Source organism: Rhea pennata, chromosome 4 (assembly GCF_028389875.1).
Source record: "Rhea pennata isolate bPtePen1 chromosome 4, bPtePen1.pri, whole genome shotgun sequence".
NCBI lineage: Eukaryota > Metazoa > Chordata > Aves > Rheiformes > Rheidae > Rhea > Rhea pennata.
Window position 1 is genome coordinate 3,496,289 of NC_084666.1, and position 14,708 is coordinate 3,510,996.

A 14,708-nucleotide genomic window follows, 5' to 3' on the forward strand; every position below is an offset into this window, starting at 1 on the left:
CAACGCCGCCAGGAGCTGCGAACCCTCCGGCGCCGTTTCTGGCCGCCCAGCGGTACCACGAGCGTGCCAGGACTCAGCGCAGGCCGTAAGGGCCTGCTGCTTGCCAACAGGACAGTCAATGCCAGACCCCAAAATGCCGTATTTTTTGGGGGGAGGGGGGTCCCCCACCTTTCTGCTGTTGTTTTGCTCCCCGCCCCCCCGCGCCAGGGGAGAGCACCAGCGGGACGCCAAGGATGCTGCAGGGAAACCGAGGCAGGGCCGGCTTTCGGGCAGCAGCCGCCCGCTTTGCACCGCGGCCGAGCCCCACACTTGTGCATGCTCCTTCTCCCCGCAAATCCTGACATAGCCCCCCCCCCCCCCAAAAAAAATAAATAAAATAAAAAAGAAATCCCTCCCAAACCGGCGTTTTCCCCAACGCAGTGCCGCGGTGCAGAGCCCCCCCCCAGGCTGCCCGTGCCCCCCGCGCGGCCGCGGCTCGGGGGATTCGCCAGCCCTGAGCGGCTTGCGCGGCTGCACTGAATCACTGCAATTACGGATGTGCTCGGCTGTTATTTAGGAAGGAAGCTTGTTTTTGCTTTAAAAAAAAAAAAAAAAAAAAAAAACACACAACTCGCCTGCCTGCCTCCCTCCTCCTCCTCCTCCTCCTCTCCCCGCCGGGCGGCATAAATAGCGGCGGCCGCAGCCAGGCTGCCAGCTGCCCCCTGCCCCGCACGCACTCGGCTCGGCTCGGCTGCGGGCGCCCGCTGCGATGGCAGAGCCCTCGCTGCCCCTCGCCTTCCTCTGCCTCCTGGCCCTGGCCTCCGCCTGCTACATCCAGAACTGCCCCCGGGGCGGCAAGCGGGCCCTGGCCGCCCCGCGACAGGTACGGCCTCGGGCCAGCGCCCGCAACCTGCCTTCTCGTTTCAGCTTTGCAGCTCTTTGGGCTTAAAAAATGGGCAAAATGGTGCAAAAAAAGGAGGGGAGGGGGAAAAAAAGGTGGTGGAGGCAGAGCATGGGTGGGGAAGGTGCCCGAGGCCGCGGTGGCGGACGGGACCCTCGTGCGTGGCCCGGGTTGGGTTTCCCTGCGGGATGGAGGGTGGTTTGGGGGGACAGCGGGGGAAAAAAAATAATAATAAAATAAAATGCATCCGTCCGTCTGTCCACCCATCCGTCCCCTCGCCAGTGCCTGCCGTGCGGCCCCGGGAACGGAGGCAACTGCTTCGGGCCCAGCATCTGCTGCGGCGCCGAGCTGGGCTGCTACGTGGGCACAGCGGAGACGCGGCGCTGCGCCGAGGAGAGCTACCTGCCGGCGCCGTGCCGGGCGGGCGGGCGGCCCTGCGGCGCCGGCGGCCGCTGCGCCGCCCCCGGCGTCTGCTGCAGCCACGGTAAGCCGGGATCGGGATGGCAGCGGGCGCGGGAGACCCCCTCGGGGTGGGGGGGGGCGGGCGGGAAAGCACCCCAAAAATACGGAGCGGGGGGGGCGGGGAGCGAGGCTTTGCAAAGGGGGGAAACTGAGGCACGGCGGCGAAGCGCTAACGCGCCGCCCGCTCCGCGCTTGCTGCCCCGGCGGCAGAGACCTGCAGCCTGGAGGCGACGTGCCTGGAGGAGGCGGGCGAGCGGCGCCGGGCGCCCCAGAACCTCACGGCGCTGGACGCCTCGGCCGGCGACTTCCTCCTCAAGCTGGTGCACTTGGCCGGCCGGCAGCGGGGCGACGCGGCGCCGCTGTGAGCCGCCCCCCGGTCCCCGGCCGCCCCCTCAATAAACGCGTTTTCTCGCACCCCACTGGCCTCGTCCGCTGCGGCGCCCGGCGGGGACGGGGTGGGGGTCCGGCGTCCCCCCCCACCCCGGCGCGGGGGGCAGGATCGGCGGGGAGCACCTTCTCCGGCTCTGCCCGGCCAGGGCAGCAGCGTCCCGGCGTGGCGGCCGTCCCGCCGCACGGCGAGGCCCTGAAGAAGAAAAAGAAAAGGAAGAAAAAGGCATCATAAATCATTGCACGGCAGAAAAAAAAAAAGTAACAACTCATTGCACTGCAAAAAAAAAAAAAAAAAAAAATCATAAATCGCTGCCCTGCAAAGAAAATCATAATAAATAGTTGCACAGTGAAAAAAGTCATCGTAAATCATTGCATGGCAAAAAGAATCGTAATAAGTCATTGCACAGCAGGAAAAAAACATTATAAATCAGTGCGCGGTGCTGGTTCACCCTGCTGCGCCGCGCCGCTAAATCCCGCGTCCCTAAACCCGCGCGCTGCAGCCCGCCGAGGCCGGCGCCTCGGAGCCGCTCGCTCTTCTTTTCTTTTAAAATGGTTCGGTTGAAACGCGTGGAAAAAATAGGGGGAAAAAAAAATCACCTGGAAAAAGCGAGGGTCGCGGGCTCGCCGGGCTGCAGCCTGCCGCGAAGCTCCCGGCTCGGTTCCGCGCCCGCCGCGCTCTCCTCTCCGCGCCCCTTCGGGCTCAGCGGCGCCCGCGGGGGAGGTTTATAAGGGCCCGCGGGCGGCGGGAGGGGGGCTGAGGCCGGCGGCCCCCGGCCCCCGGGGGTCTCGCGCGTGGCCACCCCGGCCGCTCGCCCATTAAGCGGGCGCCGGGAGGCTCTGAGTCACGGCGGGGTTCGGGGGGGGGGTGGGTCGAGGCCGGCCGCGGTTCGGGGGGTCGAGGCCGGAGGTCGCCTCTCCCCGCCGCCCTGGCTCGCCCCCCCCCGGCCCGGAGGACGCGGCCCCCCGCGCCGGAGCGGGGAGGGAAACGAGCCGCTCGGCGCCGAGCTCACGTAGCGGGACCCGCCGCCGCCGGGAGCCGGGTATAAGGATCGGCGCCGGCCAGGACGAGAAGTCCAAGGGCTTCCCGAGCGGGCGGCGGAGCGCGAGGACCCGCAGCCATGCCGCGCAGGGCGCTCGCCGTCTGCCTCCTGGTGCTCCTGGCCCTCTCCTCCGCCTGCTACATCCAGAACTGCCCCATCGGGGGCAAACGCGCCGTCCTGGACGCGGAGCTCCGGAAGGTAGGAGCCCCCTGCACGCTCACGCGCATCGCTCCCCCTACCACCCACGCCGCCCCGGCATCTCCGTCCCGCTTCCGAACGCGCCGCGAAAATAAACCCGGCCGTTTCCAACCCGAAACGGCGGGGCCGGGTCGGAGCCGAAAGCTCCGGGCTCGACCCCGGGGCGCCAAACCCGGCGCCTCCCGGACGCTTTCCCTCCGTGCTCACTCCCGCGTCTCTCTCCCCGCTCGGACCAGTGCCTGCCCTGCGGCCCCAGGAACAAGGGCCGCTGCTTCGGTCCCAGCATCTGCTGCGGGGAGGAGCTGGGCTGCTACCTGGGCACCTCCGAAACCCTGCGGTGCCAGGAGGAGAACTTCCTGCCGACCCCCTGCGAGCCCGGCCGCAAGCCGTGCGGCGACAACGCAGGGAGCTGCGCGGCCCCCGGCCTCTGCTGCAGCAACGGTGAGACCCCGGCCGCCGGCCCTGCCCCGCGTCCCTCCCGCCCCGGCCCCTCGCCGCCGCGGCTTTCTGCCCCCCTGTTCTTCGAACGAGAGCTGATCCAAGGCTACGATAGAAAAGTCGGGAGAGGGGACGGTAGCCAAGGGGGGCACGCCACCCTTCCTCGTCCCTCTCCTACCTAACGGCCGAGACCGTCCTGCTCAGGGCGGGCTCGACGAGGAAACGCACCCCGGCACACGGGAAGGTGGTAAGGGAGGGCGAAAACCGTGGGGTTTGGGGGCAAGGCAGAGCGCAGACGAGCGCAGGGGGCTGAGCCGTCCGGCCAGCTGCCTCCTCCGCCGGCTACGTCTTGCCAAAAATCCCAGCCTCCTCCAGAGCGGCAACACTGCGGCAGGCCCTGCTCCCAACGACCAGAACATTTCTGCTGCAGCACAAAGTCAACACAATCTCACTCAATTCGTTATTAAAAATAGCTCCGGGTGGTCTCTGAGGGCTAACGGTTCGTGCTGTTTCGTTTACGTGGGGCTCGCTCGCTCTCTCTCCCTGTGCAGAGGGCTGTGTGGTTGACTCATCTTGTGACCGAGAAGCGATGTTTCCCTAGACCACCGAATCCACAGAAGAGAGAAGGCTTCACAGCATTCGCCATCCATCAAGCTGTACGAGTTCAGCCTCAGTCTAACAGATGAACCAAGTTCCGTGACTCAGATTTGAGTGATGTTCTTAACTAGAAATAAAACTTGTACAAAAAAAAAAAAAAGAAATCTGTTTTTTATGTGCTTGCCTAGTTTGTTTGCAGATTCCTACTGCAGAAAGACTTGTGCAACTGGCTAAAAAGGTCATTTCTAGAAAATGAGCATAGAGGCAAAGATTTGGGGTAGATCTCCTGTAGCAGGCGTTTTATTCACTAGGTGAGGGAGGCTGCTGACACAAAACAACATACCGGGAATTAGGAGCAAGACCCAGAAAGCTAAAAGGGTTCAGTAAGCGAAATCCACACTCGGACTCGCAGCTTCTAGCGTTAAGTTGCGGTCTTCTGCAGAGGGGTGGGCATCCCCTCCACCCGCCTTCCGGGCTGCCTGAACAGCAGCAAACCGCAGCGCGAGACGAGCACAGCGCCGCGGGGCCGAGCTCACCCCCAGCCCGCTCCAGGGGGCACCAAGTGAGCACAGGTCTGCCTGCGAGGCCAGCATCAGCCAACGCCGCCAAACAGGAGCCAGCAAGAGCCGCGAGCCTGAGGAATTACAGTGTTATCTGCAACTTAATCCCTAGGTGATGACTTAAAAAAAGGCACCACACCTGAAGAGGGGAAAAAAGTAGATGCATATAAACTAGTAGGGTTCCTGTAGACCTCCATGCATGATTCTCTCACTTCAGTGAATGTTCAAAGGAGGGTTTAGGGAATACACAGGGCCCTTCCACCACAGCAGAGACCAGAGAAGCGAAGAATCATTTCACCCAATAAAACAAAGCTAAGTGTCGGCCTTTTCTCTAAAACTACTCAAACCCTGTTTTCTTTCAAAAGCACCGAGTCGATACACAAACACCACAGAGATAACTGCCATGCGCACGGGGACCACAGTTTTTGTTAGAAGCTGAGATATTCAGGCACAGGGTACCTAAGAGGAAAAGATGTCAGACTAGTCAGATTGTCTGTGACGGGAATAACGCTCTATTGAGCAAAGCTCACGTACAAGCTCACCTGGGAAAGGCGTGCAATTTCGGTTACCCATATTCAAGACAAACTCAAGCCAGTGAGGGCAGAAAAAGGCTAAGAGGTCGAGGGAGAAAGGCAGAGCCAACTTTGAGAGGGCAAACAGAGATCAAGGTTGTTTTAGCTTGGCAAAGCAGCTAAAGGGATTAGATTCCTCTGGAGCACAAACACCAGGGACCTACGAGACAGGATCTGCCTCGGGATCATTCTCACTCCACTTCAACCCCGTACGTTTAGCCTGAAAACGGGAGGGATCTAAATGAGCAGGAAATGAAACTGCAGGGCAGCCTCTCTGAGCAACAGAAATAGGACCACCAGCAGCTTCTCACACAGCTTTTCCACCGCCTGCCGCTCTGCAGGGACCGAGATGGACCGTTGAGGCCTCCGGAGATCAACGCAGTCAGATCTCATTTAAAGCCCAGCTTTCTCCCTCTCCCCCTACCTTTGTAATGGCAGGCGTTATCCTCTCAGCCCAGGAACCACTGCTAGACCCGCAGGCTGTCTGTCCAACAACGCTACGCTCGATTTGCGCGTGCGAAGGAGGAAACCTCCTCCTGCCTGCCCCATCAGCGTCCGCCCAGAAGAACGTGTCAAAACCTCCCCTCCCAACCCCAGCCGGGCCGAGCGACATCCGTCAGCAGAGTCGCTACGGCAGAACAGTCCGCTTGACGATTCTCCCCTCTTTGTCAACGGCGAAGTTGTAGTTGCGAGGATTGTCCAGGCACTCTTCAATTCGCGCGTCCAAGTTCTCGGGGGTGATAAAAGTTTTGGCTTCCTCCTGAATGAAAGACAAGCACCAGCTTTTAATGCACGTTAACAGACAAGTCACTACAGGCAGCAGAGCAGACACCAGGCTCGGCAAAGGCTTGTGGCTCTGCAGAGGACAAGATCCGCATTTCACATGGGTATTTCTGCCCTAGCGAGACTGCTGTCACCTCTGCCCGAGCTACTGGTGCCTGCAAAGGCTCCTGCAGAGCTCGCAGATCTCCACTCTCAGCGAAACGGAGACCCAGAGATGCCACTAACATCTTCGGCATCTCAGCAGGAGCAAAGTTAACCTCGGAAAGAGGGAGACCTTTACTCTACCACTCGGAATTATTCCTCCCCTCTGCCTTCAGGGCTGCCACACAACCTGCATCTCATCTACAAGCTGTCAACACTCCCGGAGGCTGCCAAGATTTGTGTCCCCAGCTTCTGATACAAAATTCTCTGGAAATCAAGCCTACTGCTTTCACATCACTCCTACAGGGTCCCGTCAAACTGCTCACAGGGACTGGTGACACTGTTTTCCCTGGCAGTCACGAGCTGCTCTTACCTGCAACTGGAGAACCTCTTTCTCCTTCTCCTTCAGGAAAGTCTCCATTAGCTTGGCCTTGTTCTCCGCAGCCTGCAGCTTCTGCCTCTTCCGTTCCTCCTCCTCTTTCCTAATTCTTTCCTCCCTGCCATATAGAAAGCAGAAAACCAAGGTTTTGCTGAATGCTTATACCCTGCAGGGTGGCACAAATACCTCGGGGTACAAAACCTGCAAGTTTGAGTGCAGCCAGAAACAAACAGGAAGAGCACTCTTGGCCCTGTGACCAGAACAGTCAATGCAAAACCTTAATGCAAAAGCTTTCATAGATGAATAAACTCGCAGGAATGCCGCAGACCCAAGATCCAGCAGCATTCACCTCTGCCTTCAGGCTTTGTTTGGGAGTCTGAAGTCAGAGTGCGTGATTCTTCTGGCAACATCTGGGAGAGGAAGCTTGAGCACCTTGCAGTTCACCACTGGGAAGGCTGAAAGGAAAGCCAGGTGGAAGCGAAACAGAGGCTTTTTCCCTTTAACATTTTCCTGCTTTTAAAACTCAGTGCAACAGACAGTTTCCCGATTGCCTTGGGTTTTTCCGATCCACTCCTGGTGTCTGACCAGAGGATGGCACCCTGCGAGCGGCTTCCGCCAGGGAACATGGAGAAACTTGACTTGGAGCTACAACCGTTTTCGATTATATCGACTTCTGCAGAAGAGCGAGAGGTTACCAAGCCCTCAGCAGTTCACCTGTCGGCAACCAGGAGGTAACCAGAAACACTACCGCCTCGCGAGGTGCCGTTCGGCAGCAGATCCTAAAGGGCCTCAAGGGAACAACTTGCTCTCTTTTGAGAGCAGGCACAAAGGGGACCCCAGTCACTGCCAAGCGGAGCTGGCAACCGCCAGCAGCCTGTCACCCGAACGTCACACTCGAAGGCCGCTCTCCCGGCCAGAGGGCTGCTGCCCCCGTCAAATGCATTTTGCAGACGGCTTGACAATTTCCAGCAATTTACAGGGATTAACCTTTACAGGAAGGAAAGCAGTTACTTCCCATTTCTTGCATCTTAAAAAGCTGATTTATCAAAGCCAAAACTTGGGTCAAATGTCTCTGCAAAAATTAAGACTTTTCCACCTCAGCCTAGCTCCAACCTATCTAGCCATTTAATTTAATTTTACGCGAGCAAAAGTCAAGACCACTAAGTCACCCCTTAATTGCCGGTAACAGGATCCCATTCTGCACAACATCAATCCTCTGCCTAAGCACAGGGGGAAGATCCGGCAGCGCTCGCGGCTCCGAGCCCGCCCGCGACGCGGGACGCCTGCTCCGCCCTCCGCGGCGGCCAGCACGGAGACGGGAGCTCGCGCTTCGGGGCCTCGGTGGATCGCAGGCAGGGATCAGCGCGCGCCGGCAGCGAGCGCCGTCTGCCCCGTAACGACTCCGTCTGAACAGGGCGTTTCGCCACCGAGCTAAGCGCAGCCGGGGCCGTCGAAGCGCGTTCACGGAGACGCGGGTTTCAGGCCCGCGGCGGCCCAGCCCCACCTCCGGGCCCGCTGCCGCGCGTTCTCCGCGTCGTTCCAGGCCATCAGGAGCCGGTGCTCGGCGGCGCGCTGCTCCGCGTCCTCGCCGCCCGCCGCCGCCTCGCGCTTCCGCTGCGCCGCCTCGGCCCGGAACTCGGACCTGCGCCGGGAGGAGAAGGGCTCTGAGCGCGGCGGGCGCGCTGACCCCCGCGCCCGTCACCCCTCCGCCCGCCCCGGCTCCGCGCCCGAGCGGGGAATCGCCCCACGGCTGCCCCAGCCCCGACACCCCCTGCCCCACGGCCGCCCCAGACCCGCCGCCCTGAACCCCCTGCCCCACGGCCACCCCAGACCCACCGCCCCGACCCTCCCCGCCCCGCAGCCGCCCCAGCCCCGACACCCCCTGCCCCACGGCCGCCCCAGACCCGACCCCTCTTGCCCCGCGGCCGCCCCAGACCCGCCGTCCCGACCCTCCCCTGTCCCGCAGCAGCCCCAGACCCGCCGCCCCAACCCTCCCCTGCCCTGCGGCCGCCCCAGACCCGCCGCCCCGACCCTCCCCGCCCCGCAGCCGCCCCAGACCCGACACCCCCTGCCCCACAGCCGCCCCAGACCCGACACCCCCTGCCCCACAGCCGCCCCAGACCCGACCCCTCCTGTCCCGCGGCCGCCCCAGGCCCGCCGCCCCGACCCTCCCCGCCCCACAGCAGCCCTCGGCCGTGCCCCCCTTACCACACAGCGGGCCCCAGACCCCTGCCCGCCCCAAACCCTGCCCCCCGCGGCCGGGCCCCACGGCCCCTTACGGAGCCTAAGCCCCGACCCCACCGCCTCACACGCTCCCCTATGCGGCCCCCCGCAGCAGCCCCGTCGCCCCCAGGCTGCCGGGCCCCGCGGTACCGGAGGGCGCTGAGCACCAGCCGGTGCTGCCGGTACCGCTCGCTGATCACCAGCAGCTCGGCCGGGTCGACGGGCGGCGGCACCTTGAGGCGCGAAGCCTTGGACTTGGCGGGCGGGTCGTGGCGGCTCTTGCGGCCCCGCGCCGGGACGAGCCAGGCGGCGGCCCCGGGGAACGGACCGGGACCGGGACCGGGACCGGGACCGGGACCGAGCCCCAGGGCGGCCCGCGGGCGGCACCGCCGCAGCGCCGGCAGCATGGCGGACCTCGACCCGCCGCCCGCCGCGCCGGAAGTGGCGTAGCCGCGGCAGCCGCCAATGGGAGCGCGGCGGGGGGGCGGGGCATCATGGGAAATGTAGTGCGTGCAGCGCGGCACCACGTGGCTGCCCGGCCTGGGGGCGGGGCTTGAGTGGGGGCGGGGCTACGGCAGGATTCGGGGCGGGGCTAAGATGGGGCGGAGTCAGGGGCTGGGTTTAGGGTTAGGGCACGTTTGGGGCACGTTGGGCTGTGGCCTCTCTCCTATGGGGCGCAGCACCCACCCCTATAGGCGCAGCCCCCACCCTATAGGGCACAGCCCCCACCCATGGCACCCACCCCTATAGGTGCAGCCCCCACCCTGTGGAGTGCAGCCCCCACCCATGGCACCCACCCTATGGGGCACAGCCCCCACCCCTATAGGCGCAGCACCCACCCATGGCACCCACCCTATGGCACATAGCATCCACCCATGGCCCCCACCCTATGGGGCGCAGCCCCCACCCATGGCACCCACCTCTATAGGCGCAGCCCCCACCCATGGCACCCACCTCTATAGGCGAAGTCCCCACCCTATGGGGTGCAGCCCCCACTCATGGCATCCACCCTTTGGGGCACAGCACCCACCCCTATAGGCACAGCACCCACCCTATGGCACATAGCACCCACCCATGGCACCCACCCTATGGGGCGCAGCACCCACCCATGGCACCCACCCTATGGCACAGAGCATCCACCCATGGCACCCACCCTATGGGATGCAGCACTCACCCCTATAGGCGCAGCCCCCACCCACAGCCCCCACCCTATGGGGCGCAGCACCCGCCAGACAGAGGTCGCGGCGCTTCTGCAGGCAGCAAAACTCCAGATTTTATTGCCGGCGGCGGGTGCGCGGCGCCCCGGGGGGGCGGTCCGTGGGGGCGGCGGTCTCCGTGGGGCGGCGGGGGGGTGTCTCCGTGGGGCAGCGGTCTCCGTGGGGCGGCGGGGGGGTCTCCGTGGGGCACGGGGTCACTGCCTCTCCCGGGGGTGGCGGTGCGGCGCAGCCTCCTGCGGGCGAGAGGCGCCGTCGAGGGGGCGGCAGCGGCGCCCACGCCCCCTCCCGCCGCCCCCACATCCCCCTTCCGCGCCCCCACGGCCTCCCCAGTCCTCCCAGTCCCCCCAGCCCCCCTCTGCCCCCTTACCAGCAGCGCCTGCAGCCCGGGCGGCGGCGGCGGCGGGGCGCAGCGCGGCGGCGGCTGCGGCGGGGGGGCGGCGACCTGGGCCGAGAGGGCAGCGGTCAGCGGGGGGCAGCGGGGGGGGGGGGAGCACCCCAAAGAGGGTGTAACCCCCCCACTCGGAGCCGGGGTACAGCCCGGGACGGGGGCTATAACCCCGGGACGGGGGTGATTACCCAAAGAAAGGGGGCTATAACCCCAAAAAGGGGGTGATTACCCAAAGAAAGGGGGCTATGACCCCAAAAAGGGAGCTAAGACCCCCCAAGAAGGGAGGTGTGATCCAAAGAAAGGGGGCTAGGACCCCAAAAAGGGGAATATTACCCCGGGACAGGAGCAATTACCCAAAGAAAGGCGGCTACAACCCCCCAAAAGCAGGCTAAGATCCCCCCAAAAAGGAGCTATCATGCAAATAAAGGGGACTAGGACCCCCCAAAGGTGGCTATAACCCAAAACAGGGGGCTAGGACCCGGAAAAGGGGGCTAGGACCACTTTCCCCCCCAGAAAGGGGGGCTTGGACCTTCTCCCAAAAACGTGTCTGTAGCCCTAGAAAGGGGGCTATAATCCCCCCCAAAAGGGGGCTAGGATCCCTCAAAAGGGGCTATAACCCCCCCAAAAAGGGGCCATAGCTCACAAAGGGGGCTATAGCCCACAAAGGGGGCTAGTACCCCCAAAAGGGGGCTAAGGGGGCTAATACCCTGGGATGGGAGCACTTACCCAAATAAAAGTGTCTATAACGCAAAAAGGGGGATTAAGACCCCCACCCAAAAAGGGAGCTATAATCCAAATAAAGGGGGCTAGGTCCTCGAAAAAAGGGGATTAAAACCTCCAAAAGGAGGGTCTTACCCCCCCCCAAAAGGGGCTATAAGCCCCCCAAAGGGGGCTAGGATCCCTCAAAAGGGGCTAGGAGCCCCCCAAAAAAAGGGGGCTAGGACCCGAGGGCCCGAGGTCGGGCACGGGGCACCCACCTGCGCGCCCGGGGGGGCGCCGAGGTCCCGCTTGCCCCCCGGGTACCAGCCGTGGGACCAGTGCTGGGCCGGGCAGCGGCGGGCGGCGGCGGCCAGGAGCAGCAGCAGCGCCAGGAGCGGCAGCGCCCGTCGGGGAGCCATGGGCACCGGGCGGGGCGCGACGGGGCGCGACGGGCTGCCGAGAGGAGCGGCCGGACGCCTGGGCCCCCCCTCTCCCTCTCCCCCCCTCCAGCTCCGGGGGGTGGGGTCCGGGTCGGGCATCCCGGTGCCCTGCTTTCGGAGCCGGGCTCGGGTACCCGGTGTGTCCCCCCCCCCCCCCCCCCCCGTAGGGGCAGGGTTTGGTCCCCCCTGATCCCCTCCCCTGGCGGGTTCAGGTTTGGGGCACGGACACCCCGGTGCCCTCCCGTCGGGGCTGGGCTCGGGGCTCGGCACCCTGGTCCCTGCCGTCGGGGCCAGGCTCAGTAACCCCGGTCCCTGCCCGTTGGGGCCGGTTTTGGGCTCGGACACCCCGGTCTCCCCCGTCGGGGCAGAATTTGGTCACCTCGGGCCCCCTCCCCGTCGGGTTCAGGTTTAGGACACGGACAACCCGGTTCCCCCCATCGGGGCCAATCTCAGGGCTCGGGCACCCCGGTCTCCCCCGTCGGGGCTGGGCTCGGAGTTCGGCACCTCGGTCCCTGCCGTCGGAGCTCGGTAACCCCAGTCCCTGCCCGTCGGGGCTGGGCTCGGGCACCCCATTTCCGCTTTCAGGGCTCGGGCACCCCATTTTCCCCCGTCGGAGCTCGGGCACCCCATTTCCCTCCTCGTCGGGGCTTGGCTCGGGCACCCCTGGTCCCATCCTAATCGGGACTGAGCTTGGGGCTCGGACACCCCGGTCCCTCCCCATCGGGGCAGGGTTTGGTCCCCCTGGACCCCCTCCCCCGGCGGGTTCAGATTTAGGGCACGGACACCCTGGTTCCCCTCGTCGGGGCCAGTCTCAGGGCTCGGGCACCCCGGTCTCCTCTGTCGGGGCTGGGCTCGGGGCTCGGCACTCCGGTCCCTGCCGTCGGGGCTCGGCACCCCAGTCCCTCCTGTCGGGGCCAGGCGCGGTAACCTCGGTCCCTGCCAGTCGGGGCCAGGCTTGGGGTAGGGGCACCCTGGTTTTCTCCCGTCGGAGCCGGTCCCGGGGCTCGGGCACCCCATTTCCCTCCTCGTCGGGGCCGGGCTCGGGCACCCCCGGTCCCACCCTAGCCGGGACCGAGCTTGGGGCTCGGACACCCCGGTCCCTCCCCGTCGGGGCCGGGCACAGTCACTTCGGTCCCCCCCCCCGTCGGGGCCGATCCCCCCGCGCCCCATCGGAGCTCGCTGCCCCCGGTCCCCCCGCGTCGGGGCCCGGCTCGCTCCCGCCGGCCGCCGCCCGTCGGGGCGGTCTCACCTGCTGTGGCCGCGGCGGCCGCCGGCTCCACTGCCGCCCGGCGCCGCTCCGCGCCCCTATTTGTAGCCCGGGGCCGGGCCGCGCTGGCGCCGCCCCCCCCGCGCTCGCCGCCCCCCGGCGCGGCGCTGCGAGCCGCCCCGGGGAAACTGAGGCACGGGGGGGGCGGAGGGGCAGCGAGCGGACTGGGACCGCACGGGATGCAAAAGGAAAAGAAGGGGGCAGCCGGCATGGCTGGCTCGGGGTCCGGATCCCGCGGCTTTCGGGGGGCAAAAGGAACGGCGTCGAGTCCCGTTTTTTTCTTTTTTTTTTTTCCTTTAATTTTCGACTACAGAAGCAGAGCACGGCGCGTCCCGCAGCCCCGGCGAGGAACCCGCGGGCGCCGCGCGCCGCCGAGGCCGCCGCGCCGGACGGAGGGAAAAGCGTCGAGCGCGCCGGGGCAGCGCGTGCGGCGGCATCGCCGCCAGGGCCCCGCGCCGGGGGCGGCCGCCCGCCCGCGACCCCCGCCGAGCTGCGTCTCGAGCCCCCCACCCCGGGACAAGCGCTTTTCCCTCTGCGCCGTCCCGGCGTCCGGCTCCGCGGTCCCCGGCGGCGGCGGGAGGGAACGGATCGGGGCGCCGGAGGATTCGCAGCTCCTTCGGCCCGGCGAGCCGCCGTCCGCGCCGGGCAAGGCCAGTCTAAAATCTGGCAGGCGACACACGGAAGTTTCCTTCAGGGAGCAAAAATCCTTTTTTTTTTTTTTTTTTTTTCTTTTTTCCTTTTTTCCCTTTATTTTTGGTTGAAATCCCAACTGTTGCCGCTGTGTTCAGGACCATCATGGTTTCCAAATCAGCAGCACGTGGCGGTCTGACCCTGAAGGAGGAAACTTTTGCTTTTTCTTTTTATACAAAAATTAGGATATTTATATATATATACACACACACAGAATAAGCTTTTTTCTTTTTTTTTTTCCTCTCCTTTTTTCTCAAGAGCTGACCGGCAGAAAAATGTGAAACCATTTCCCTGCGGATTCGGAAAAGCTTGTGCTTGTGGGTGCTTTTTTTTTTTTTTTTAGATGAGATCCAGAATATCTTTTTCTGTTTTTTTTTCTTTTTTTTTTAAAAAAAAAGGCTTTACTCCCTCAAGAAAAAAAAAAAAGATTTACAAACGAAATAACAGCCTGTGTCAACTCTCCAGAAGAGAGATGGTATGACAATATTAATCCAAACATCACGCTATTTAATTCCCCAATAAAACATTGGAAAAAAAGGAGCCAACAGTATCTGCACTAACACTTTGCTACATATAAAATCTCCAGCTAATATGAAGCTTATGGTACCAACCTCTAAAACAGTTAAGATATATACACATATTTTGGGGGGGTATATTAACAAACCGAATATTACAAAATATTAAAGAAGGCAACTCTTCTGTCACTTGTTTCTTTTGCCGTCGCTGTCTCTTTTTCTCTTCCCTTTTCACTTGAAGTTGGCGTAGTCCGAGAAGGCGTCGATGTACTCCTGCACCACCTTGTAGCAGAACTCGTACTGCTCCTGCGGGAGCGGGGAGCGCGTCAGACAGAGCGGGAGAGCGCCCGGGCGCCGCTCCGGCGCCGCGCAGCCCGCGGCCGCCCGGCCTCCGCCGGGGAAGCGGGCGCTTTCCGCCGCTTGCTCTGCTTCCCCTTCCTCTCTGGGCCTGCAGAGGTCCTAACTTGGCCCCAGCAGAGAAGTCCTCGGTGTCCTTGCAAGCCTCTCTTGCAAAACCTCCTCTAACACCACCTGCTCCCACCCTCCCTGCCAAGGCTGTGCTACAGCCGCTCAGCTCCGGGACAAGCTGCCAGGCTCATGAAGCCCATGGACACGTGGCATATGGATGAAGAAGTCTCCAAGGAGGCTCCTACAGCTCCTAGGGGAGTCTCAGCGCTCAACAGGGTGGTTGATTCCTTTAGCCAGCCAAACTTCACCCCTTTGGACTGAGGGAACTACGACTTCCTCATCGGAGGAAGATATGCCTCCTGCCCTGCCTTCATCCCTTCCTCTTCCCTGGAGATAACCCTAAGCTGAAGAAGTCTTCCAT

General features: G+C 63.5%; 4 protein-coding genes across 7 annotated transcripts in view; 2 read left to right on the plus strand and 2 right to left on the minus strand.

Moving 5' to 3' along the window:
- Positions 1-694: 694 nt before the first annotated feature.
- Positions 695-1,728, plus strand: LOC134139814 (vasotocin-neurophysin VT-like). Its single transcript, XM_062574573.1, has 3 exons — positions 695-862; positions 1,163-1,364; positions 1,553-1,728. Exons 1-3 carry the CDS (start codon positions 749-751, stop codon positions 1,705-1,707), a joined length of 471 nt encoding a protein of 156 aa, XP_062430557.1. The 5' UTR covers positions 695-748; the 3' UTR covers positions 1,708-1,728.
- Positions 1,729-2,850: 1,122 nt separating this feature from the next.
- LOC134140172 (neurophysin 1) lies at positions 2,851-4,009 on the plus strand. Its single transcript, XM_062575043.1, has 3 exons — positions 2,851-2,970; positions 3,207-3,411; positions 3,960-4,009. Exons 1-3 carry the CDS (start codon positions 2,851-2,853, stop codon positions 4,007-4,009), a joined length of 375 nt encoding a protein of 124 aa, XP_062431027.1.
- Positions 4,010-4,276: 267 nt separating this feature from the next.
- On the minus strand, positions 4,277-9,078 carry MRPS26 (mitochondrial ribosomal protein S26). Its single transcript, XM_062575042.1, has 4 exons — positions 8,814-9,078; positions 7,945-8,082; positions 6,435-6,558; positions 4,277-5,897 (listed from the first exon to the last, which is right to left on the minus strand). The coding sequence occupies exons 1-4, from the start codon at positions 9,068-9,070 to the stop codon at positions 5,766-5,768; spliced, it is 651 nt and encodes a 216-aa protein (XP_062431026.1). The 5' UTR covers positions 9,071-9,078; the 3' UTR covers positions 4,277-5,765.
- Positions 9,079-13,850: 4,772 nt separating this feature from the next.
- PTPRA (protein tyrosine phosphatase receptor type A) overlaps positions 13,851-14,708 on the minus strand; it is a 112,177-nt gene continuing 111,319 nt past the window's right edge. For all 4 annotated transcript variants that reach the window (XM_062575061.1, XM_062575064.1, XM_062575063.1 and 1 more), the window contains one exon: positions 13,851-14,185. In XM_062575061.1, the coding sequence (XP_062431045.1) occupies positions 14,111-14,185 (75 nt within the window). In that variant the 3' untranslated portion in view covers positions 13,851-14,110. The remainder of the gene's footprint in view (positions 14,186-14,708) is intronic.